The sequence below is a fragment of the Tamandua tetradactyla genome, chromosome 8, assembly GCF_023851605.1.
Source record: "Tamandua tetradactyla isolate mTamTet1 chromosome 8, mTamTet1.pri, whole genome shotgun sequence".
Taxonomy (NCBI): Eukaryota; Metazoa; Chordata; class Mammalia; order Pilosa; family Myrmecophagidae; genus Tamandua; species Tamandua tetradactyla.
The window spans coordinates 48,853,875-48,879,769 of record NC_135334.1 but is presented as its reverse complement, the minus strand read 5'-3'; the positions used below and the strand labels follow the sequence as shown (position 1 = coordinate 48,879,769).

Sequence of the window (25,895 nt, the reverse complement as noted above, 5' to 3'; positions counted from 1 at the left end):
GGTGCTCCCATTTATTTCTTTCTTTCTTCAGTGCTCCTGCTTTAGGTTTAAGGTCCATAAAACTGCCTCCAATTGTAAGTTTCATAAGATATCTCCCAACATTTTCCTCTAACTGTTTTATGGTCTTAGACCTAATGTTTAGATCTTTGATCCATTTTGAGTTAACTTTTGTATAGGGTGTGAGATAGGGGTCTTCTTTCATTTTTTTGCATATGGATATCCAGTTCTCTAGGCACCATTTATTGAAGAGACTGCTCTGTCCCAGGTGAGTTGGCTTGACTGCCTTATCAAAGATCAAATGTCCATAGATGAGAGGGTCTATATCTGAGCACTCTGTTCGATTCCATTGGTCGATATATCTATCTTTATGCCAATACCATGCTGTTTTGACCACTGTGGCTTCATAATATGCCTTAAAGTCTGGCAGCGTGAGACCTCCAGCTTCGTTTTTTTTCCTCAAGATACTTTTAGGAATTCGGGGCACCCTGCCCTTCCAGATAAATTTGCTTATTGGTTTTTCTATTTCCGAAAAATAAGTTGTAGGGATTTTGATTGGTATTGCATTGAATCGGTAAATCAATTTAGGTAGGATTGACATCTTAACTATATTTAGTCTTCCAATCCATGAACACAGTATGCCCTTCCATCTATTTAGGTCTTCTGTGATTTCTTTTAACAGTTTTTTGTAGTTTTCTTTGTATAGGTTTTTTGTCTCTTTAGTTAAATTTATTCCTAGGTATTTTATTCTTTTAGTTGCAATTGTAAATGCGATTCATTTCTTGATTTCCCCCTCAGCTTGTTCATTACTAATGTATAGAAATGCTACAGATTTTTGAATGTTGATCTTGTAACCTGCTACATTGCTGTACTCATTTATTAGCTCTAGTAGTTTTGTTGTGGATTTTTCCAGGCTTTCGACGTACAGTATCATATCGTCTGCAAACAGTGATAGTTTTACTTCTTCCTTTCCAATTTTGATGCCTTGTATGTCTTTTTCTTGTCTAATTGCTCTGGCTAGAACCTCCAACACAATGTTGAATAATAGTGGTGATAATGGACATCCTTGTCTTGTTCCTGATCTTAGGGGGAAAGTTTTCAATTTTTCCCCATTGAGGATGATATTAGCTGTGGGTTTTTCATATATTCCCTCTATCATTTTAAGGAAGTTCCCTTGTATTCCTATCTTTTGAAGTGTTTTCAACAGGAAAGGATGTTGAATCTTGTCAAATGCCTTCTCTGCATCAATTGAGATGATCATGTGATTTTTCTGCTTTGATTTGTTGATGTGGTGTATTACATTAATTGATTTTCTTATGTGAACCATCCTTGCATACCTGGGATGAATCCTACTTGTTCATGATGTATAATTCTTTTAATGTGTTGTTGGATTCGATTTGTTAGAATTTTGTTGAGGATTTTTGCATCTATATTCATTAGAGAGATTGGCCTGTAGTTTTCTTTTTTTTGTAATATCTTTGCCTGGTTTTGGTATGAGGGTGATGTTGGCTTCATAGAATGAATTAGGTAGCTTTCCCTCCACTTCGATTTTTTTGAAGAGTTTGAGGAGAGTTGGTACTAATTCTTTCTGGAATGTTTGATAGAATTCACATGTGAAGCCGTTTGGTCTGGACTTTTCTTTTTAGGAAGCTTTTGAATGATTGATTCAATTTCTTTACTTGTGATTGGTTTGTTGAGGTCATCTATTTCAACTTTGAGTCAAAGTTGGTTGTTCATGCCTTTCCAGGAACCCGTCCATTTCATCTAAATTGTTGTATTTATTAGCATCAAGTTGTTCATAGTATCCTGTTATTACCTCCTTTATTTCTGTGAGGTCAGTGGTTATGTCTCCTCTTCCATTTCTGATCTTATTTATTTGCATCCTCTCTCTTTTTCTTTTTTTCAGTCTTGCTAAGGGCCCATCAATCTTATTGATTTTCTCATAGAACCAACTTCTGGTCTTATTGATTTTCTCTATTGTTTTCAATTTCATCTTTTTATGCTCTAATCTTTATTATTTCTTTCCTTTTGCTTGCTTTGGGGTTAGTTTGCTGTTCTTTCTCCAGGTCTTCCAAGTGGACAGTTAATTCCTGCATTTTTGCCTTTTCTTCTTTTCTGATATAGGCATTTAGAGCAATAAATTTCCCTCTTAGCACTGCCTTTGCTACGTCCCATAGGTTTTGATATGTTGTGTTTTCGTTTTCATTCGCCTCGAGGTATTTGCTAATTTCTCTTGCAATTTCTTCCTTGACCCACTCGTTGTTTAAGAGTGTGTTGTTGAGCCTCCACGTATTTGTGAATTTTCTGGCACTCTGCCTATTATTGATTTCCAACTTCATTCTTTTATGATCCGAGAAAGTGTTGTGTATGATTTCAATCTTTTTAAATTTGTTAAGACTTTCTTTGTGACCCAGCATATGGTCTATCTTTGAGAATGATTCATGAACACTTGAGAAAAAGGTGTATCCTGCTGTTGTGGGATGTAATGTCCTATAAATGTCTGTTAAGTCTAGCTCATTTATTGTAATATTCAGATTCTCTATTTCTTTATTGATCCTCTGTCTAGATGTTCTGTCCATTGATGAGAGTGGTGAATTGAAGTCTCCAACTATTATGGTATATGTATCTATTTCCCTTTTCAGTGTTTGCAGTGTATTCCTCACGTATTTTGGGGCATTCTGGTTCGGTGCATAAATATTTATGATTGTTATGTCTTCTTGTTGAATTGTTCCTTTTATTAGTATATAGTGTCCTTCTTTGTCTCTTTTAACTGTTTTACATTTGAAGTCTAATTTGTTGGATATTAGTATAGCCACTCCTGCTCTTTTCTGGTTGTTATTTGCATGAAATATCTTTCCCCAACCTTTCACTTTCAACCTATGTTTATCTTTGGGTCTAAGATGTGTTTCCTGTAGACAGCATAAAAAAAAGATCCTGTTTTTTAATCCATTCTGCCAATCTATATCTTTTGATTGGGAAATTCAGTCCATTAACATTTAGTGTTATTACTGTTTGGATAATATTTTCCTCTAACATTTTGCCTTTTGTATTATATATATCATATCTGATTTTCCTTCTTTCTACACTCTTCTCTATACCTCTCTCTTCTGTCTTTTTGTATCTGACTCTAGTGCTCCCTTTAGTATTTCTTGCAGAGCTGGTCTCTTGGTCACAAATTCTCTCAGTGACTTTTTGTCTGAAAATGTTTTGATTTCTCCCTCATTTTTGAAGGACAATTTTGCTGGATATAGAAGTCTTGGTTGGCAGTTTTTCTCTTTTAGTAATTTAAATATATTATCCCACTGTCTTCTAGCTTCCACGGTTTCTGCTGAGAAATCTACACATAGTCTTATTAGATTTCCCTTGTATGTGATGGATTGTTTTTCTCTTGCTGCTTTCAAGATCCTCTCTTTCTCTTTGACCTCTGACATTCTAACTAGTAAGTGCCTTGGAGGATGCCTATTTGGGTCTAATCTCTTTGGGGTGTGCTGCACTTCTTGGATCTGTAATTTTAGGTCTTTCATAAGAGTTGGGAAATTTTCAGTGATAATTTATTCCATTAGTTTTTCTCCTCCTTTTCCCTTCTCTTCTCCTTCTGGGACACCCACAACACGTATATTTGTGCGCTTCATATTGTCATTCAATTCCCTGATCCCCTGTTCGAATTTTTCCATTCTTTTCCCTATAGTTTCTGTTTCTTTTTGGAATTCAGATGTTCCATCCTCCAATTCACTAATTCTAGCTTCTGTCTCTTTAAATCTACCATTGTAGGTATCTATTGTTTTTTCCATCTTTTCTACTTTGTCCTTCACTCCCATAAGTTCTGTGATTTGTTTTTTCAGACTTTCTATTTCTTCTTTTTGTTCAGCCCATGTCTTCTTCATGTCCTCCCTCAATTTATCGATTTTGTTTTTGAAGAGGTTTTCCATTTCTGTTCGTATATTCAGCATTAGTTGTCTCAGTTCCTGTATCTCATTTGAACTATTGGTTTGTTCCTTTGACTGGGCCATATCTTCGATTTTCTGAGCGCGATCCATTGTCTTCTGCTGGCGTCTGGGCATTTAATCAGATTTCCCTGGGTGTGAGATCCAGCAGGTTGAAAGATTTTTCTGTGAAATCTCTGGGCTCCATTTTTCTTATCCTGCCCAGTAGGTCACGTTCGTGGTGGTCATCTGTCTGTGGGTCCCACCGGTAAAAGATGCTGTGGCTCCTTTAAGTTTGGAAAACTCTCGCTGTGTGTGTGTGGGGGGGTCGCCAGCCGAAGCGGCTTGGGGGAGTGCCAATCCAAATCTCACAGCCGGCCCAGGGATCCGTGCGTGGGGAGGGTTGCCAGCCTCCGCGGCTTGGGGGAGCGCCTGTCCAAATTTCCCAGCCGGCCCGGGGCGCCAAGCGTGGCGAGGGGGCCCCAGCCGCTGCGGCTAGGGGGAGTGCCTATCCACCATTCCCAGCCGGACCGGAAAGCCACGTGTTTGGAAGGGACCCCGGTTGCCATTCTCCGCGGCTTGGGGATCTCCGATCCAATTCTCCCAGCTGGTCTGGGGGGCCATGCGTGGGGGGGCAGCGCCAGCTGCCGCGGCTTGAGGGGACCGCCTGTCAAATTCTCCCAGCCGGCCCGGGAAGGAGGGAGGGAGGGACTCCGGCTGCCTGCCGTCCCGGCCCGGGGAAGCCCGCGCCCCTCGGCGATCTCACCGGAGCAGGTTCTCCCAGGCAGTCAGCTGTTCCAGAATGGGGTACTCTGTCTTCTTGGTGTCTGTCGTGGCTCCGGGAGCTGTTCTGTGTTGTTTCTACTTTCCTAGTAGCTGTTCTGGAGGAGGAACTAAGACCCGCGCGTCTTACTAAGCCGCCATCTTCTCTGGAAGTCTCTTAGGCCTAATTTTAAGTAGGCTTGACCTATCCTTTGTGGGGTTAAATTTCATATGAACAAACCCCAAGATTTGGGGCTCAGCCTATAGCTTTGGTTGTCTGCACTTGATTCTTGAATATCAAGAATTCAATTTGGGGAAGCTGAATTTTCCCCCTTTCTCACCATTCCCCAAAGGGGAATACTTTTTTATTCACTGGAACAACTTTTTAAAAGGGTAAGTTAATAAGTTACAAGTTTACAGTTCTAAGACCCAGAAAATGTACCAATTAAAACAAGTGTATAGAAATGTCCAATCTAAGGCATCTATGGAATGATACCTTGATTCAAGAAGTCTGATGAAGTTCAGGGTTTCTCTCTCAAAGTGAAAAGGCACATGGCAAACACAGTCACAGTTTCCCCCTCAGCTAGAAGGGCACATGGTAAGCAAGGCATCATCTGCTAGCTTCCCCACCTGGCTTCCTGTTTCATGAAGCTCCCTGGGAGGCATTTTTCTTCTTCATCTCCAAAGATCACTGGCTAATGGACTCTCTGCTTCTTTTGGCTACATCGTTCTGCTCTCTCAGAATCTCCTGGCTTTCTCTCTTGTTATTCTCTTTTATATGATTCCAGTAAAGTAATCAAGACCCGCCTGAAACAGGATGAGACGTCTCCACCTAATCCAGCCTAACAACCACTCTTGATTGAGTCACATCTCCAGGGAGATGATCTAGTCACAGTTTCAAACATACAGTACTGAATAAGGATAAGAAGAAACAGCTGCCTTTACAAAATGGGATTAAGATTAAAACATGGCTTTTCTAGGGTACATATATCCTTTCAAACTGGCACAGCTGCATAAGTTACTTCTTCATGCCCAAGTGTGAATCCAGACCAGGTTGAGAGCAGGCTTTGTGGTGATGATGAGGGGACAGAGGGGGAAGGAATGGATGTAGAATTCCCTCTCCCCTGGCCCATCCTCACCCTCTCTGATCCCTGTACCTGTGTATGCCCTCTTCTTTTTAGGTTAAAATGCTCAGAATGACTTTTTGTGTGTGTCTGCAGAAGGAAGGTCAGAGACAGTCAAAATGTTTATTTTCTATTTTTTAACTGAACAAATTTATTTGGCACCTTTTTGCAAAGTGTTGGACGTGATAGAACTCTAGCCTCAATCTAGTGGGAGAGATTCAGCACATTCATCTGGGAATACAGTGTGGAGGTTAAATGCACAATCTTTGAAATCAGATGCACCTGAGTTTCAACCCCCAGATTTGCCAGTTTTCAGCTTTTTATCCTTGAGCATTCACTTACCACCTCCAGCTTATAGTTATTTGGGTTGTTTACTAGTTCGCCTCCTAGATTGCAAACTCTCTAAAGACAGGGCTCTTGCTGAACTGGGGTTATCATCTGCATAGCCAAGTATAATATATTCCCAATAAAAGGCACTTAATGATATTTCATAAATTTGCATCTAATTGTTGAATGGACAACTATCACTCTGTTACTATTTGCCAACTGGATATCTGAATAAGAAATAATAGGCAACTGTGTTGGTTTACAAGCTGCTGAAATGCGATATGCAAGAACTGGAATGGCTTTTAAAAAGAAAAATTTAATAAGTTACAAGGTTACAGTTCTGAGCCTGTATAAATGTCCAAACTAATGCATCCAGGGAAGGATAATTTAATTCAAGAAAGGCCGATGGGTCAGGAACACCTCTGTCAGCTGGGTAGTCCCGTGGCTGGCATCTGCTTGTCCCTTGCTCCTGGGCGCCATTGCTTTCAGTCTCTGTCCCTGTACAGGTTCCTCATTTTGCTTCTCTGGGGCTGGCCTTCATCTTTTGGCTTCCCTTGGCTCTTTCCAGGTTCTGGCTTGCTTAACATTTCATGGTGACATCTGCTGGGCTCTAAGCATCCGTGTTTCTGTTTTCCAAGTATTGGCATCTGTGTCAGCTCTGCTCTGAAGTTTCTGTCAGCTTTGTCGTTTCTCTCTCCAAAATGTTTCTTCTTTTAAAGGAAAAGGATTCCAGTATACTAATCAAAACCTACCTGAAATGGGTGGAGTCACATCTGCATCTCTGTGGAGATAATCTAATCAGATGATTTCAATTTACAATACTGAATCAGGATTAAAAGAAATGGTTGCTTCCACAAGACAGAATCAGAATTAAATATGGCTTTTCTGGGGTACATAATACTTTCAGATCAGCACGGCAACCTATAAGGAAGATAATCCTTTGATTTAAATTTCTATCTCATAAAACAGCAGACTTTGGCAGTGGCCTCCTCTGGTAGGCTACACAAGAGAGAACTGTCCTTGGGCAAAATATGTCATCATCAGAAAGAGATACCCAGGCTGGATGACCTCATCTGACAAGTGTAATGTTCTTGGCTGTTATTTGAGTAACTGTTTTATTTATCTCCTCAGGATTTCTGAAACCAGGGGCACATGTAAAACCAGGTGAAGCTTTCACATATAGGTGGACAGTTCCTGAAAGTGTAAGCCCAGAAGCTGGTGATCCCCCCTGTCTGACTTATCTATACTTCTCTGCAGTTGAACCAATCAAGGACACCAGCTCTGGCCTTGTAGGGCCTTTGCTGGTCTGTAAAAAGGGAGTTCTCAATGCTAATGGGACACAGGTAAGCCATCAGATGTCAGCAAGTTCTTCTCAGGGTTGTATGTGGGAGAGGGCAGTAATATGGTTAGAGATTAGATAGTGATAATTACAAAAAACGATTTCTCCTCCTTCCTCTTGAAACTGGCTTCTACAGAGTGTGTTTGTTGTTCTTATTTCTGGTATTGTAAATTTAAGATACGAATTTCCAAAGTAAGAGATGATGCCCACCCAGAAACCCAGGAGTTCTGCTTGTTGTGGCTGTAATTCACTGGGCCTCATTCTTTTGCATGTTTTGATTCTGGAATCTTCTCAGATCTATACAGAATGATAATTGTGATCCTTTCCTTTAGGAGAGGATTTCTCAAACTTGCCTGCACATTAGAATCACCTGGACACCTTTTAAACATCTTTTATTCAGGTGCTCAGACTAATTAAATCAGAATCTCCATGTGATTCCAATGTTCAGCTAAAGTTGAAAACCAGGGCTCTAGACTAAGAGCCACTGTAAACTGGAAGTTAATGACCATGGCTGAAGGAACAAGAAAGCCATTGGAGGCCTGGATAGTTGCATTGGTTATTGTGGCAAAGCACAACATTTTAAGCTATGTCTACATGATATTAAATGCACTGATCTAAAGAGGAAAATCCAGTCATTTAACAATTTGGAATTACTTCACCAATCAGAAATAGCTATAAAATGTATTTAAATTGTTTATTTTATAGTGTTTGGTCTTATATGGATTCATTTCTAGCTTTAAAGGAATCACTAGATTTTAAAGACAGAGTATCTTGATTCAGTGTAGATTTTTGTGTCTCTGCATGAAAGGCCAATCCCAGAAGTGTCTATTGGAGGAACAAGGTTCCCCTGACCCTCTGAATGGACCCTCAACAATGGATATGTAGTAAGACTGAATATTTATACATATCTCACAGAGCAACAGTCATACAAGGCAAAGCAGAATGATTGTCCCTACTTTAAAGCTGAAGAAACTGAGACTCAGAGATATTGAGTGATATCCCGGGAAATATACTCAGTGTGTAGTAAAAGTGAGCAGTAGAACATAGGACTTTATATAACTTTGTCCTCTCTCCAACATAACTACTCTGCTTTTTGCCAGCTAAACCTCGCCCAAGGAGATTGAGTGCCAGAAAATATTTGTAAGTTAGCTCTGATTTTGTGCCATTAAATACTAACTTTGTTTGCTAGAAGCATCTTATAGACTGTGGGAGTTGTTGCCTGAGCTAAGTGCTGTTCAGGGTCGGTCCATGTACACAAAATTCATAAAAAAAAATTATAGTTATCTGAAACACTCTTACCTGGGATTTGGTTGAGAGAGATATTCATTTGGCTAGGTGAAACGTTATTTTCAATTCATGAAATATTTATTTAACCTTTAAGCAGTAGGAATAACATGAAAAGCCCTGAGGTTGGTATATTCATGGAAGAGCAAAAAGGCCAGTGTGGCTAGAGTGAGCTGAGGGCTGAGTACAAGGAGATGAAGTCAGAGGGAGAGATTGGGCTGATGCAACAAGCCTGACAACCGGAGTACCACCGAGTTAGAAAGGATTCTAATCAGGGACTGAGGAAGTCATATGAGAAGGGCAAGGATATACGGAGAAAGAAAAATTCCTCACACATGGAATAAATTCATCAGACTCATGCTCAGAATCCTGATTTGCAAAATAGCATGGTGAATCTATGACTGAGGTTGAAGGTGAAGCTATAAGAATTTCTCCAGGCTGCACTTGTTATGTATTTGTTTCTTTCTTCACCATAGAAAGGAATAGACAAGGAATTTTACCTACTCTTCACAGTCTTTGATGAGAATCTGAGCAGGTATCTTGATGAAAACATTCAGAAGTTTACCTGGCGTCCCTTCAGTGTTGACAAAGAAGACAAAGAGTTTGTGAATTCCAACCGAATGCATGGTATGAAAAATGACTTTCCCTCCTATAAATGAAAAGCTTAGTTGCATTTGAAGTGAAATATTTGGGAAATGTTTTAACTATCTTAATTTTGGTTTCCTGGCTATAAGTAAGTTATTTCTTGGGTCATTCATTTCTTCATCTTCACAAGTTGTGGTGCAACTTCCCTATCTCCCAGAGATATTTTGAAGCATAATTAACACTTTTTAAACTTTATTGGCCTTAGACGGAGCAAAACAAAATTTGAACTAGCAAAGATCACATTATATCACAAAAGGAGAAAATGTCTGAAAAAATGCCCACTCCTGGCTTCAGAATAACATCCAGTCTAATAATGCAGTGTGGTAATCAGAGATTATCATTATACAGCAAAATATCTCTTATCAAGTCGTATGATACAGCATTAAGTATTAATTTGTTAAATACTAACATGTTAAATACTAGCCTGCAGGAGTGTGTGGCTAACCCCATTCTTGCCTCAGGGCCGTTTCATGTGCTGTTCCCACTGCCTAGAAGGTTCTCTTCCCATGTTTTGTGCAGCTCACGCTCTTATTTCATTCAGTTCTCTATGCAGATGTCACCTGATCACTCCACCTGATATAATTCCTTCCACTCCGCTTTGCCCTCCATACAATTAAGGCATTCCTTAATTCTCCCTCTCAGTCTCTCTTATAGCAATTGCTACAATAGCAAACCACCTTGTAATTGGTGGCGACAAATTGGTGGATTCTAACTGGTCTTGGACACACTACTTAGATGGCAGAGGAATGTGCAAGAGTCCAAAATTAAATGCCTGCAAGAGTGGGTGGCCAACACAAGTGCTTAAAGCAAGGTGCTAAAGGTTAACAGGTGCTAAACTGCTTGTTTAGGACCAAGGATAATATCTATTAACTACATAGCCTTTTAAAAATTGTAGCTTTTAAAAAATAGCTCCCAGCTGCCCCTCCACCCCATCCCAAAAGTCAGAAAAAAAAACCCCAAGGTTCCTAGTGATGCACAGCAGCCGATCCACAGACTCCCATGGTCCTGGATGCTTCATACCAACGCAGCCCCTTGGACTGAGGAACAGAATGCATAGAGATGTTGCATTTTCAATATCTTCTACAAAAATTTTTGCTGTAACTGAATACTAAATTTGTTTCTGAGCTTCTTAGTAGCCAGTAAAAAAGGGAAACAAAGCTAAAAATGAGGAAACATAACAATTCCCTAGTAGAAAAGCTAAATTGTAAAAGTAATGGGTTATAAGAGAAGAGCTTACATAGAAAACATTAAATAACCCAATGGACCATGTCAAATCCGGTTTGGCAATGCAAGATTCATTTTCGTAGTTTTGGAAATGCACAATATATAATTTCTAAACTAAAATTCACGGAACATAAGATATCTCAATTCAAATTTCATGTTAATTATAAATTAAGATCTCTCTTTCTTGCATGGAGTTGGAGAAGGAAGAAAGCAACAATATGAAAGAAAAAGGGCTTCACATGGTACACAGTGCCTTGCGTTGTGCCTGCTACATAGTCAGAATTTAAAAGGTCTTTGTTGAATGAATATGTTAATGAATAAATGATCTAAGCAGAGAGGTTCTAAACAAGAATTAGATAAGAGAAGTTCTCTATCAGCTGCTGAGGACTAAGTTTATCAGCACCCTGATTTACACAGATACATGTTCAAAATTTTATGAGAAAGATTTAGATAATTTATTTTCAAAAGCATTATCAAAGCTTTTCTTTGGAAAGTGTTGAGTTCTTTTCTCTATAATTTGAAATATTCTCAGAAGCCCCAGGCCTTCTTGGAATTTCTATGAATAAGTCCAGATATTAGAGGAAATATGCCAAGCACCACAAGTTCTGCAGACATAGAATTAAAAAATAATTTTATTTGACAATGGGATTCTAATAGCAGTTATTCATGTGGAAAGAAAGATAGAGAAGGAGGAAGGGGGGAAGGGAAGGAGGAAATAGACAATCTTCATCTATATATGGGACATCAAGTATGAGACATAGCTATTTGCACCCGCACCTATTCCCTCGTGGCATTCATCCCCACAGGTCTAAATATGGTCTCTAAATGCTTCTCAAGCAGAGCTCCAGGTAGCCATTATCAATGGATTGGGGTTGATGCAAAAGATAAGAACTATTTGCTACTCAGGAGAAATAAAATTTTCATTATCTAAGAAATTATTATTCAAGGTCCCTTCAGTATTTGATTGGGGTAAGAGAGTATAAGTTATCATAAGGCAAAAATATTCACTCAAGAACTAACTTCTTATAAACATAGCTCTCCCCACCCCAGTCCCTTTCCACTTACACTAGTGCTCATCTCCACCCATCTTCCTCTCTCACTGCCAACATCTGACCAGATATGCAAATATAATGTCACTCAATTGCAAATCTTTCAAATGATGCAGGATCCATGAAATCAGTAAAGTGATATTGGATAAGTTCTAGAGTTCATTGCATAGCTATTGACAAGTGAAGATGTGGCAGAATCAAATGAATTAATAACCACAGGAGAGAGACCTAACTAGGGAGATGAGAAGATAGGAACTGCAAAAGAAACTGACTTTCATATCAAAGGTTTTAGAGAAGAGTATGAGGAAAATTGGTGAAATCCCACAGATACTGTTATAAGAATCATGATTAAAAAAAAAGTCAAGTGTGAAATGAAGGATATCACATATCACACCATCAAACAGTTTTGTCAGAAAAACTATACCAAAAAATAGTCTGATGTATTCATTTTTTGATTCTTAGAATTAATGCCTTTGCAATTATATGCTATTAAATATCTTTACAATTTAGTATAATTTCATTATTATCAATTTTGGTCTCCATTTTTTAATTGATTCACTGTATGACTTTTCCCAGAACTATTTATTCTCTGATAACAAGGTTCTTCCATAAATAGTCTGCACACTGGCAGCTCTTCACCCCACCCCACCCCCACATTTTTCACAAGATGATGTGCTTTCAGTATGTCTATATAATTAAAGTAGGCTCTGACTATCATTTTCCTTTCATTTAGCTATTAATGGCTATATGTATGGCAACCTGCCAGGCCTAAATATGTGCAAAAAGGATAGAGTTTCCTGGCATATGATTGGAATGGGCACTGACACCGACATGCATGGAGTGCATTTTCAAGGGAATACCATTCACCTACGAGGGACTCATCGCGACACCCTGGCCCTGTTTCCCCACATTGCCACAACAGCATTCATGCAGCCGGACCATGCAGGTAAACTTGGTGACCCCACCTCAGGTGGCCAAACTCCTATCTTGAGACGCATCCTCTTAGAGTTCTCCCCCAGGAGAAATTGACAGAATTTGAGTATTTCAGGGGAATATGGATAGAATCAGACAATCCTAACTATTTCACTTCAAGCATATAATGTAAAAGACAGAAGAAAAACATCTATAATAACAGCCACAAAGCAGAAATGGAAACCCTCTAAATGACCTTGTCACATAAATCCGAGGAGTATGCATTTAATTTCTTTCCAGGGACAATTCATCCCCAAGGAAGAGAATATTTTTTGTCCTCTTAGCACAAACATCATTCAGGTTACTACTCTGAAGCATGTACCATGCATGGACAGTGAGTGGATGCTTCCAAGTTATGGACATGCCCTGGTCTCCTTTCTCTAGACAGCAGTACTGGCTCTTGTTGAGTCATCTGGGGGCATCACAATTCTCTACTCATACTGTTGTTCCTCAGAGGGCAAGCTGCATTGGGTATAGAGTCTGAGGAGGGCCCAGTAAACTGCCACTACTGAATCCTCTTCTCTTAAAAATTCCCAAGCTCATTGGATAATCAGGCCATTTTAAAAATAAAAGATACAAAGTAGTACATGGGAACATATGCTAAATGCCAAGTGCAAAGTGAGGAGAGCAAGTGCTATGACATTCAACATGTTTTCCCAGCCCACCTTTTTCATCAGGTTTAATAAGAAACCAGTCTGATACCCAAATGAGTACTTGACCACTTTTGTCTCCTCTACTGATGGATGTTCAACTTCTTTATTCCAAATTGGAGCTGCAGTTTAGATACCTTTCAGTGTCATCAGTGAAGGAGGCTTGAGTTTCATAATCTTTGCCTAAGAACTAGTTAAGACTAGGAGTTCTGTAATCTTTGCCTTATAATCTTGTCTTAGTATTCAACCTCTGTACATTGCAATAGTTAATCAATTATGAATCATCCAATCCAAGGGATACCTTGAGCACATTGTTTTTTTAAAAAATAGATTAAAACACACACACACATACACACACACACACAACAAAGCAGAGAGTAAGTTGCAACCGGTCAAATAGTTTGAATCCGTAGAAAGGGGCACTAAAAGCTAGAGCCACCTGGGATAATTTTAGAGATTTGGCTATTTATTCTATTCGCTTGACCTTACTCTTGTGCTCTTCAGACTTCTAAAGAGCTTCCATGTCAATGTTTTGAATTTATGTTTTGTGGTGTGCATAAATCTGTGGATGCTTTAAAACTTGGTCCTTTTACCAATTCTTGTCCTTTATCTATAAGCCATGAAGAGCACCTAAAAAGTAGATGGGTATCCACTGTACCAATGCTTTTTGCTCATCCTGAAAGGGGTTAGAAGACACAGTTAATGAAGGTTAATAAGAAGCATACTAAGAGTCTATGAGGAGAAAGGCAGAATCACTGATTCACTAATTTCATTGGGAGTTAATATCTCCCAATAATTATTGTTTTATAGTATTTAATGGTAAGTTTAAGTAAGATGTGTCTACCTGATGTCAAGGCATCTAGAAAATTCAGTTTTAAATATTATGTAATTATCAGTCATACTTGAATGTTGGTACTATGCAGAGAAATCTACTGGCTTGTTGGTTATTTTTTCTTTTCTGTTTTCTTCTGGTGTAGTGTAGACTTACCATTGCGACCTCCTCTGCTCAGGGGCTTAAAGAGTAATACATTTAACTTTAATAATAATAATACCTTACAGGGGTATTGTACTTTATATTTAAAAAAATTCTTTAGGGCAAAAGGCACAACTTCAGAAATGTGGTCTAATTTAAATTTTGCCTAGAATCTTAATCTAATTACTTATTTTTAAACTAGGATGCGTATCGGCAATTTTCCAGGAATGACTATTCTCTAATAGGTGTGAACAGTAGGGAAAACCCAGGGTAATCATTCCATGGTAGCAACATTATAAGTTTTATTTTCTATTGCAAATGAATTTCAGATAGTATTTTATTTTTTCAGAGGTAAATATATTCAAAATAATATATTCTCCTTGAGGTCTAATTTTTAAATACTATAAAAATTGACATTAAAAAAATCCACCTTGCTGGTTATTTATTTTAGAATAAAATATGTAGGTTTGCTAAAAGCAAATTGCAAAAAATCAAACATTGCACAATGCCAAGCCATTTCTTTTTCAGGTATTTTCAGGGTATTTTGTTCCACTCTGCACCACTTCAACAGAGGCATGAATCAGATATATGAAGTCAACAGCTGTGGCAACAAAGACCCTTCTGAGCAACCCTACGGGATGATAAGAACCTTTTACATCGCCGCTGAAGAGGTAGAATGGGATTATGCCCCTAACAAAAACTGGGAGTTCGAAAAGCATCACTTGGACTCAGGAGGGGAAAGGTACCGCAGGCGAAGTCGCCAAGTCTCTTTGGTGGGATGGCACGTGCTCTGTACGCGTTTCTCAAATGTGGAGACCTAAAACTGCCCTGGTTTTGAATGCACCCCTGTAGTTTTAGGGCCCCCCACCCCCATCTGCTAGTAGATGCTTGACTCGACTGTGTGGCTGTCTAGCAAATGTGCCTTTGAGTGAGCAGATAGAATGAATAGATTTGGAGAGAGAGGCAGGTCTTACGGTGATAATGGGACCGGACAAACAAAAGTACCCAGAAGGAAGCAGAGATTGTGTATAGATCCAGGGTGAGAAGATGGGCTAGTGTAGATTGAGGACCCCAGGGAGTGGGGACTGAGGAGATGGCCTGACAGAGCGCTGATCCAAGATGGGAGCAACTGAGGTGTGGGGAGGAGGCTTTCCTTGGGAGAGATCCCTGAATTGGATGGGAAGAACTGGGCCGAATACCCAGAAAATCTGCAAGACCTTGAAAATGTAGCCAGTCAGGACTGCATGCAAGTAGAATCAGAGCCATGCCCAAGTTTCTGCCACCTAAGCCTGAGACTGTGGGACAACCAAGCTCCCCAGGGAGCATGGGGATAAAGCAGACCCTTTCCCTCAACTTTACAACAACTTGATGTGTGGGTATGATTGTCCCAATAGATAGAGGAAGAGACTCAGGTGCAGAGAATTAAGTTACCCAACTAGTCATTCGCAGAGCTGGAACTGAACATAGATCTTTTTTTTTTTCAAATATTTTTATTGATAAATCTTCACATGCATATATTTCATACATGGTGTACAATCAGTGGCTCACAATATCATCACATAGTTGTGATGATATTCATTCCCATGGTCATTTTTTAGAATATTTGCATCAATCCAAAAAAAGAAAAAAGAGAAAACTCATATATACCATATCCCTTACCCTCCCTCTCATTAAATACTAGTATTTCCATCTACCAATTTATTTTACCCTTATCGCCCCTATTATTTATTTATTATCTATATGTTTTTTACTCATCTGTCCATACCCTGGATAAAAGACACATCAGACGCAAGCTTTTCATAATCACACAGGCACATTGTAAAAGTTATATCTTTATACAATCGTCTTCAAGAATCAAGGCTACTGGAACACAGCTCAACAGTTTCAGGAACTTCCCTCCAGCCACTCCAATACACCATAAACTAAAAAGGGATATCTATATAATGCATAAGAATACCTTCCAGGATAAACCTCTCAACTCTGTTTGAAATCTCTCAGACACTGAAACTTTATTTTGTCTCATTTCTCTCTTCCTCCTTTTGGTCAAGAAGGCTTTCTCAATCACTTGATGCCAGGTCCTGGCTAATCCCAAAAGTCTGTCCCACATTGCCAGGGTAATTTATACCCCTGGGAGTTGTGTCCCACATAGGGGGGAAGGCAGTGAGTTCACCTGCCAAGTTGACTTAGAAAGAGGCTGTATCTGAGCAACAAAAGAGGATCTTTGGGGATGATTCTTAGGTCTAATTTTAAGTAGGCTTAGCCTATCCTTTGCAGAAATAAATTTCTTAGGGACAACCCCCAGGATCGAGGGCTCTGCCTATTGATTTGGTTGTCCACACTGCTTGTGAAAATACCAGAAATTCTCCAAATGGGGAAGATGAATATTTCCTCCTTTCTTCCAAGTCCCCCAAGGGGACTTTGCAAATACTTCTTTATTGACTGCTCAAGTTACTCTGGAATATATCGGGGCATCACACTAACCTGGACAAACCAACAAGATCTCATGCTCTGTTCAAAATTCCACGTACTTATGGTGTTTAACTAAACTGACCATACAAGTTAAATTAGGTAACATGCTACTCCAAATATAAATTTTTCACAAATAAATATCTCTCTGTTTGATCTCACACAGAGGTTGAAGTTTTAAAGTATGGATGATATCATCCATATGATATTACCTTGTATTCTGATCTACCCCAGTCCTAGCCAGATCAGCATCATTTATATTTTTAGTTGAAATCTGATCCCTTATTCAACTTTTTAAACAGTTTCTATATGGGCTAGTGCTGACTTTCATAGCTTCAGAGCTCTAACTCTGACCTGAAGTTTCTGGGAATGACCAGGTTATATATAAACAGCTCGGTATCTCAGAATTTAAAAATATCAGTTACAACTCCTGAATATATATGACTGCTGTAAGCACTTACAGTCTAGGACCCTTTACAATAGGCCCCAACCTGATACCCCATGCTCTCGACTTCAGTTCACCGAGTTTTTATATTATAGTTAGTCTATATGATTGAGGCATGATAATATTTATCTTTTTGTTCCTGACATTTTATTCAACATACTATCCTTAAGGTTCATATACCTAGTTGCATGCCTCACAGCTTCATTCCTTCTTGCTTCTGCTCAGTAATCCATTGCATATATGCACCACAGTTCCCCCCTCCACTTCTCAGTTGTAACTTTGGCCACCTCCATCCATTGTGAATCGTGAATACTGCCCCTATAAACACCAGTGTGCAAATGTCCATTTGTTTCCCCTGTCTCAGTTCCTTCAGGTATATGCCTAGCAAAGGGGTTGCAGGATCATATGGCAACCCCACCCCTAGCCTCCTGTGGAACCACCACACTGCCCTCCAAGGGGCTGCACCTCTTAGCTTCCCTACCAACAGTGAATAGGTACATCTCTTTCTCCCCATTTTCTCTAGCACTTGTTTCTCTCTCAATATAGATCTTTTGACAACAAATCTGTGCTCTCTGCACTGTGCCATATTGCTTTTCCTACCTCAGTTCCTCTTTGTTCTTTATTACTAGACCCTCATCCCTGCCTGCCACACTTTCCTTCTTCTATTCCTCTGCTCACGCCTTATACTAATCCTCTGTGGCTATACCACACACAAATCCTGTGCATGTCAAATGCTCTTGACACTAAACAGATCTGTTTCCTTTTTTGCTTGATGACCTGTTTTGATGGCTCACATTCCTGGAAAAAGAGAATTTATAGTGCCCCCTCGTGGATAAAGTTTTAAAAACTCTTCATTTTGTAAATATTTGCCTCAAGGACAGGACAATTTAAAATTCATTCTATTATTCACCAATCCATTTGTTAAACGACACATCTCTGTCCTGCGAAACAAGTGTTGCCTTTACACTCTAATGACTGATGCTAGTGCAGTGAAAAATAGTAACACCAATCTGGCTCTTTCTAAAATAATTATTTCACTAAAAGGCGGCATAACTAAAGAAATAATTGTAAAATAATTTTGTGATATATACAATCTTTCTCCATGAATAGTGGTGTGTAAGAAATATACTCCTCATTATTTTCTTGGAATTCAATTTAATTTCTGTTTTAAGTCCCTATCAGCATCAATCTTCTAGGACTCTCTGTCCAAGAAGTATCTTAGAGAGGTGGATGGTGAAGCAGGGAAAAAGGGGGAGAATACACTATGTTCCCACCCTGCCCCCTGCCACTCTGGATATTGTACAGAAGTAAATAAAAACAGAGGGGAATGCGGATGTGTTCATATGTTTAAAGTATAATAAATCCTGTAAGTAGAAAGTTCAGAATTGAAATGACCAGTACCTCCAGTAGCATGTCTGTAGCACTTCTGTAGATAGGAGCCCAGGGACAATTGCCCCTTTGTACCTTGCTGCTGTGCCTCTGCTTTGCCCCAAGGCCATGACATGTTGGTTTTCAAACCACATCTTGGTACTGGTTATTCCTGAGACATTTATTTCCCGGCAGCACAGACCCTAAGCCCTATCTTTGAGGCCTGGGAATCTTTCTCTGGAGCTTTATAAGAAGACCTCAGTCTCCTAGAATGGCAACAAATGGGATCATGAGAACAATTCCAGAGAGGAGTTTGTGCAATGGAAGGGAACTTTAAAGTTAAGTTACTATAGATAAATAAAGTTTTACTCTTAGTTCTCCTGAGCTTGTGAACTGATATTCATGTACTATAACTATCCAGCATTCATGACAATAACTGGCATCTACTGAGCACCCAGCACATCAGGCATTTTGCTAGGGTTTTTGCAAACTTTATCTGATACAATTCTTATAACATACTTGACCCAATCAATCGACTTTTGCCCAGCATTTGCATGGCATCCTAGGGAGATGATATAGAGCGAGCACTTCCATAGTGCTTAATACATGCCTGCCACAGTGCTTTACAGATATTCATTATTTAATTCTTACAACACTCCTGTGCAGTAGATGTATTATCATCACCCCATTCTGCAGAGGAGAGCAGCTGGGAAACAATAGTGGGGCTCCAGAGACTCTGCTCCTCACCGTCACACACATTACTTGGATTCCTAGGAAGTAAAAGTAGAAGAAAAGTTCTTTTCCCTTGGAAAGCATACAGTCTAGGGTAGAAGGTATATATGCATTTACAAATATTTATTAAGTACCTACTGTGTATTAGATATTATGCAAGGTGCTGATGGAACGGTGTGGAGGAGAGACAAGGTCCTTTCCCACACCTAAATCATGGTCCATGAGGAAGGCATTAGACCAAGTGTTTAGTGTGGTAAGTGCTATGACAGGGGAAGTACAGGTGAGGGAGCTCATGATAGGATCATACACTCCTTTTGGGGAGGAAAGGTGGCAAGAGGGTAGATAGTCAGGGAAAGGGAAAACCTCCAGGAGGAAATAGTCTGTCAGCTGAGAAAGGAAGAGTAGTCCATTTGAAGAGGAGGGAAGAGTGTTCTTGGCAGAGGGACCCTCAGGTGGGAAGGCTTGAAGGTGAGGTATAGTGCATCATGTTCAAGGAAGTGCATGTTTGGAATGACCAAAGTATAGAATATATGGGCCACAGTGATGGAACGAGGACAGGGAGGATGGCAAAGACATACAGTGAAGGAGCTTGAGAGTCAAATTGAGGAGTTTGGCAGTGGGAAGCCATAAAAAGGTTTTCACAAGGACTGATTCAGTTGAATCTATAGTTTAGGATCATTCTGTATGCAGTGTGCCAAATAGATGGAAGGAGATAGTACAAGGTGGTGGGGAGAAAGATTAGGAACAATTCCAGGGAGTTCAAATAAGTGATGTAGGTGACTTAGATTAGAGTGTAGGCAATTTAATGGAGGGAAATAGAGAGATGTGAGACATACTATATTTAGGAAATTAAATTGATGAGACTTGGTGATAAATTAAATATGCATGTACATATTCTATATTAATATATAAGTATATATACAATACATAGCTTACAGGCTTTCTTCAGACCTTTTAATGTAGAAAAAGATAAATTACTGAATGATACACATGAAAAAATTGGAATGCATTCCAGTTGGTGGAGAGTGTGTATGTATGTGTATGTGCATGTTTGTGAGGTTAGTTAGTCTCAAGAAGAGAAGTGCCACTTCAAGGGGCCCTTGGGAGTCTTTAAGGTTGGCCCTAATAGGAGTTTTAGAGCCTAGCTTCCAAGTGGAGGACCTGGGTCCACACTGGGCTACCTACATTCGAACCCTCTGGGGAGCTTTAAAATGCAGATTCCTGTATCCCACTCCCAGAGAGGCTCACCAGAAGCAGAAGGTCAGTTGTCCAGGGAGAGTCTGTCACAGGCAGATCTGAGAAGCAGTGTTCCAGATTACCCCCAAATCACCTATCAGGACCCAAAGTTTTTCTACCTGGTAACTATTTTAATTTCTTATGCTTCTGATTTCTAGACATGGAGATATATTTATGAACCACACTGAAAACTGGATTGGTTCTCAGTACAAGAAGGTGGTTTACAGGGAATACACCAATGGGGAATTTGTGGAGATTAAAGCACGGCCCCCACAAGAGCAGCACTTGGAACTCCTGGGTAAGGCACAGATTTCAGCACACACACACACACACACACATGTCCTATTAGACTGGGGCCTGAGAAGGGATGGAAGGAGCAAAGTAGCCTGACTGCATTTATCTAGGAATCTGATGACGAAATGATGATGAAAGCAGAAATTTTCCTGCTTTCCCTTTATCTGGAGCATACCATGTGTACCGCTCACACCAAATAATAGTTATAATAAGACTCCCAGATAACATACAAAAGGAATTCATATGATCAGAGCAGTCTTAACTGGGATCTGTCACCCTGAAGTTCCTTTCCTATCCCTCTGCTGAGCCAGGAAATTTTAATTTGATTAAAATTAAACCATAGGCAGGGTGCTTGCATAACTTCTTTAAGGTCCTTGTATCCATGCACTGTTTCATAACAATGTACATAAAGATAATTATGAAGAAAGAGAAACCCCTTCCACAAGAAGGGTACCAAGGGCCAAAGTTCTGGTTTCAGTTCTGGAGGCTCTGATTCAGGGCCTCCTAAGAAGCAGCCAGGCCTGTCTGCAGCCTCTGGTCTGTCTGATACCCCGAGGTCCTGACCAGGTGACAAACAGGCTCTTCCTGCTTTCCTCCTGCCCTAGTCTTCACAGGGGAATAACCATTATGAGGATAAAATCTTAAGGCAAAGGACTAATCTAGTGACCTTTGAAAGCCTTTCAAACATTTAATAGCACAAGATGACTTATCTAGTTGTATGGTTTTACACGGTGCTTTTTAATATTAAAATAAGACAACTTCTAGTTTTATAATTATTAACTGTCCCATCCACCCTCCCCCCACACATCTACCACCTATTAACATTGGCATATGTGCTTGATTGTCTCAACAAATAAGCCAGTCCCGATGGGAACATTCATTTAAGTGGTAAATGTGTGTGACAAAATTCTGAAGAAAAGGTACAGGTCCTGTCAGGGGATTTGGGCTGTCTCCCAAAGAGCCCTGGTTAGAGTTTCTTCAGTAAAATGACACAAACAGGGTGGGCAATCTGGCTCAGCCGGCAGAGTTCTTGCCTGCCATGCCAAAGACCCGGGTTCGATTCCCGGTGCCTGCTCATACAAAAAAAAAAAAAGGGGGGTAAAAATGACACAAACAGGATGACTTCATCAAAGGCAAGCTCAGCAGTGCAGTAACCAGGGAATCCTGAGACTCATCCCTCATTTTCAGCAGCTCGAGAGACATAGCCTAGTGACATTGCTCGAAGGCCACACAGCAGGCATTCCTGGGTCATTATACCCCATAACCCATCTTGCTGTTAATCAGAAGATATTCTCCCTAACTTACCAGTATGGCAAGACATGAGCAACTAAGTTGGTAATAAGTATACAAATAGTTATTTTAATATATGCATATATGCACATCTGTCTATAATTATTTTACCATTAAGAATATGAACAGAATTCTTTTCTAGTTTTATCATATTTTTAAAACAAGTCCTTTTCAGAAAACTGCTGATTCATGCTTAATATTTCCTTCTGAAGATAATAGTCTGATAAATTTTAGATACATTTATGCATGTAATGTCCTTCTCCCAAAAGTAATTAACATCATGGTTTGAATAACTGAAGAATGGAAGGATATGACCTGCCCACCGACTCTGAATGTATCTCCCTATGAATGTAGAATTCACCAAATGCCTGAGAGAGAAACTCATGGATCAGATCTGACATGGTTCCAAAATGGGTACCACTCCTCACCTTCCTGGAAATGGTGCCTGGGGCAAACAGTGTCTGTGCCACAGAGTGAGCACCACGTATTGAGAGGCACTGGGGATGGGCAAGGGCGACCCCATAAGTTTTGCTGGTACTGGCCCTCTCCAGGAGGGAAGGGCTGCTTCTGTGGAAGCCACTGAAGAACACCTGTCTCCTTAAGGAATCCAAATATTGAGGAGTAGCATTAGACATGTAATGAAATCAATTTTGATCATGAATCAATCAATAAATGTTTTTAGGTCACTCTTGCCTTTCCAAACCCTTTTATGTACATTATTTCATTGAATCCTCATGATTATTATGTCCTCTATCAGAAAATGAGCAACTTAAGTATTACTGTTTACACACAGGTGGTTACAAATGAAAGTCACCACATGAAGATATGACTTTTCTTGGATATTATCTCTCAGTAGTGATAAAAATTTAAGCATTTATTTTGTACTTACTGTGTTTCTATGTGGTGAACTAAGCTCTTTACATACCTTCTCTTATTTAATCCTCACCATAACCTTATGAGAAAGGTACTATTATTAAATCCACTTATAGTTCAGGAAATTAAAACCCAGGTTATGTGACTGGTCCAAAGTCCCTCTATAAGTGAGAGAGGTAAAATTTGAATCCAGGTTGTCTGATTGACAAACACTACATGATATTACATGCTATACAATAGTGCCCCAAGTACACTAAGAAAGATGCTAACTTCTACTTTATTTTATTTTGGCAAATACTAACTGCATTTAAATTAGGTAATTGTTGAAAAGAGCAACAATAATGCACCTAGGCCTGTGTTTTTCCTTTAGGTCCAATGATACACGCGGAGGTGGGTGACTCCATCCTGATCATATTTAAGAACAAAGCCACACGGCCCTACTCCATCTCCGCCCACGGCGTGGAGAACATGGATAGTGGGAAACAGCTCCAAGTGCCCATCACAAAGCCAGGTGAGTTACACCAAAGGGCTGCATCACTCCCCGTACAGGAGGATTCTCGATTCAATGACCAACTGTTTATGGAGTTTCTAGGGCTCAGGGACCTTAAAGAGTAGTAAGATAAAATAACTAACAGATATTGAGAGTGCCAGTTGCTGTACTTTATATCTTAAATCTCATTTTATCCTTGTAACAGCCTAGTAAGGGAAACACTAACATTTCATTCAATCTGATACCATTGACTATAATATATGCCATTATTTTATCTGTTATTAAAGAAAAGAAATCATATGCCAATTAAATCTTGATTTGCCACGGATTGAACAATGCATCCTGATTTCAGATACGTTAAAATGTGAAAAAATGTGTATCCTATAATTGATGAAATATGGTATTATCTCCATTTAACAGATGACTACATTAAGTCACAGAGGGGTAAATAAATTGACCAGGTCATACCTTACTAATGGTGGAACCCAAGTTCATTTGAAGTCAGAACCTGAGCTCTTAACTATACATTTCTCACAAGAGGCTTTAAATGAGTTTGGTAAAAAGACAAAAAGCAGAACAAAACAAAAAACAACAACACACACACACATACTACAAGATGAATCATTTCAACAGCAATGCGATTTATACATGATGAAGTTCTAAGTGGTAAAGAATTTCAGGAATATTCCTGGGAGTGTTTTTAAAATTTTCAGAGAGCGAAAATTGATGAATTCTGATTGATTAATTAGAAGCATTGGAGAAAGGAGTAATTACAGGAGGCTTTATAAAGGAGGTAAAACTCCAGTTGGGTTTAAAAAACTTAATGGAGAAAAGATCTCACAATTTGAGGGGCTTCCCATTACATTTGAACAGTTGAAGTATGTTTGTAATGAATGTCAAGAGCCACTGAAGCTATTATGAAGCTGATAGCAATTACAAGGGAGTTATATTCAATTTTACCTCTTTTTTAAATTGACCGTATGATACTTAGCACTATAATAATTACAGTAAGGGTCATATAAACTTAATTTAAGAAAAAAAGATGCTCAAAAGGAAGAGAAGAAAACAATCAAATGCATCACCAGAGTAAGTTACAAAGTACCTATACAAGTATGGAGGTGGGAGAAGGAAAATCTTCACTGACTAAATTCCAACTTCTATCACTCCCACCCCCAGTATCAGAAGGCTATGCTACTTCAAGAAAATCTTATGAACATCCTAAATGTCAGTAGGGGAATAATTAAGGAGAATTTGGAATATCCTTATAGTAGGATCTTATGCAGCTATTAAAGTATATTTTAAAAGGTTTTTAATGTACATGGGAAAGAATTATGGTATCATGTTCAGCAAAATACATGTGTAGAAAAGAGGCTAAAAGAGAAATGAGTCAAAATGTTAATAATGGTCATATCTTTGGTGTGGTGCTTTGGGTGGCAGTTAGAATGGCAGTTAGGGTGTGTTCTAGTTTGTTAGCTGCCAGAATGCAATATACCAGAAATAGAATGGTTTTTTAAAAAAGGGGGAATTGAATAAGTTACAAGTTTACAGTTCTAAGGTCATGAAAATGTCCCTATTAAAGCAAGTCTATAGAAATGTCCAATCTAAGGCATCCAGGGAAAGATACTTTGATTCAAGAAGGCTGATGAAGTTCAGGGTTTCTCTCTTAAGTGGAAAGGCACATGGCAAAGCTTCCTCTTCAGGCCTTTTGCTTCACGAAGCTCCCCCAGGGCCATTCTCCTTCATCTCCAAAGGTTGCTGGCTGGTGGATTCTGCTTCATAGCTGTCATCATTCTGTCTCCTTCTTCGCTCTCTCAGAATCGCCAAAGGTCGCTGGCTGATGGACTCTGGTTCTCTCGGTCATGTGTCTCTGCTCGGCTCTACTGTGGCTTTCTCGTCATTCTCAAAAGGCATTCTCTCCAAAAATGTCTCCTCTTTTATAGGATCCCCATAAACTAATCAAGACCCATATAGAATGGGTGGAGACACACCTCCATCTAATTGAATTTAACACCTACAATTGATTGAGTCACATCTCTGTGGAGATAACCCAGTCAAGTTTCCAACCTACAGTACTGAATAAGGATTAGAAGAAATAATTGCCCCCATAAGATTGATTAGGATTAAAACATGGCTTTTCTAGGGTACATAAATCCTTTCAAACTGACACAGGGTGATACTCTTCTATTTCACATTTTTTTGTCCTTTCTGCATTTTCTACAATGAATGTCTTGTTTTGATAAAGAGGAAGAATACTTAAAATTTAGGCAAAAAAGAAAAAAATTATTCTTTTTTGATTGTTGAAAAACAATTACAGAGGGAGGAATAAAGACACAAATCAGTCATTGGAGGTAGCTCTGGTAGGACTATGGGCAAGCTGGGGTGACTTCCCCCTCACTGGGTGCTATGTTTGATGGTGAAGATTGGCAAGGATC

General features: G+C 39.4%; 1 protein-coding gene across 1 annotated transcript in view; it reads left to right on the top strand.

Annotated features, from left to right (window-relative positions):
- The window catches only part of HEPHL1 (hephaestin like 1), a 94,161-nt gene that overhangs the window by 52,324 nt on the left and 15,942 nt on the right, over positions 1-25,895 (top strand). The window contains exons 9-14 of the mRNA XM_077113239.1: positions 7,265-7,476; positions 9,233-9,383; positions 12,408-12,620; positions 14,798-15,011; positions 20,675-20,814; positions 23,344-23,484. Coding sequence (XP_076969354.1) covers positions 7,265-7,476; positions 9,233-9,383; positions 12,408-12,620; positions 14,798-15,011; positions 20,675-20,814; positions 23,344-23,484 — 1,071 coding nt within the window. The remainder of the gene's footprint in view (positions 1-7,264; positions 7,477-9,232; positions 9,384-12,407; positions 12,621-14,797; positions 15,012-20,674; positions 20,815-23,343; positions 23,485-25,895) is intronic.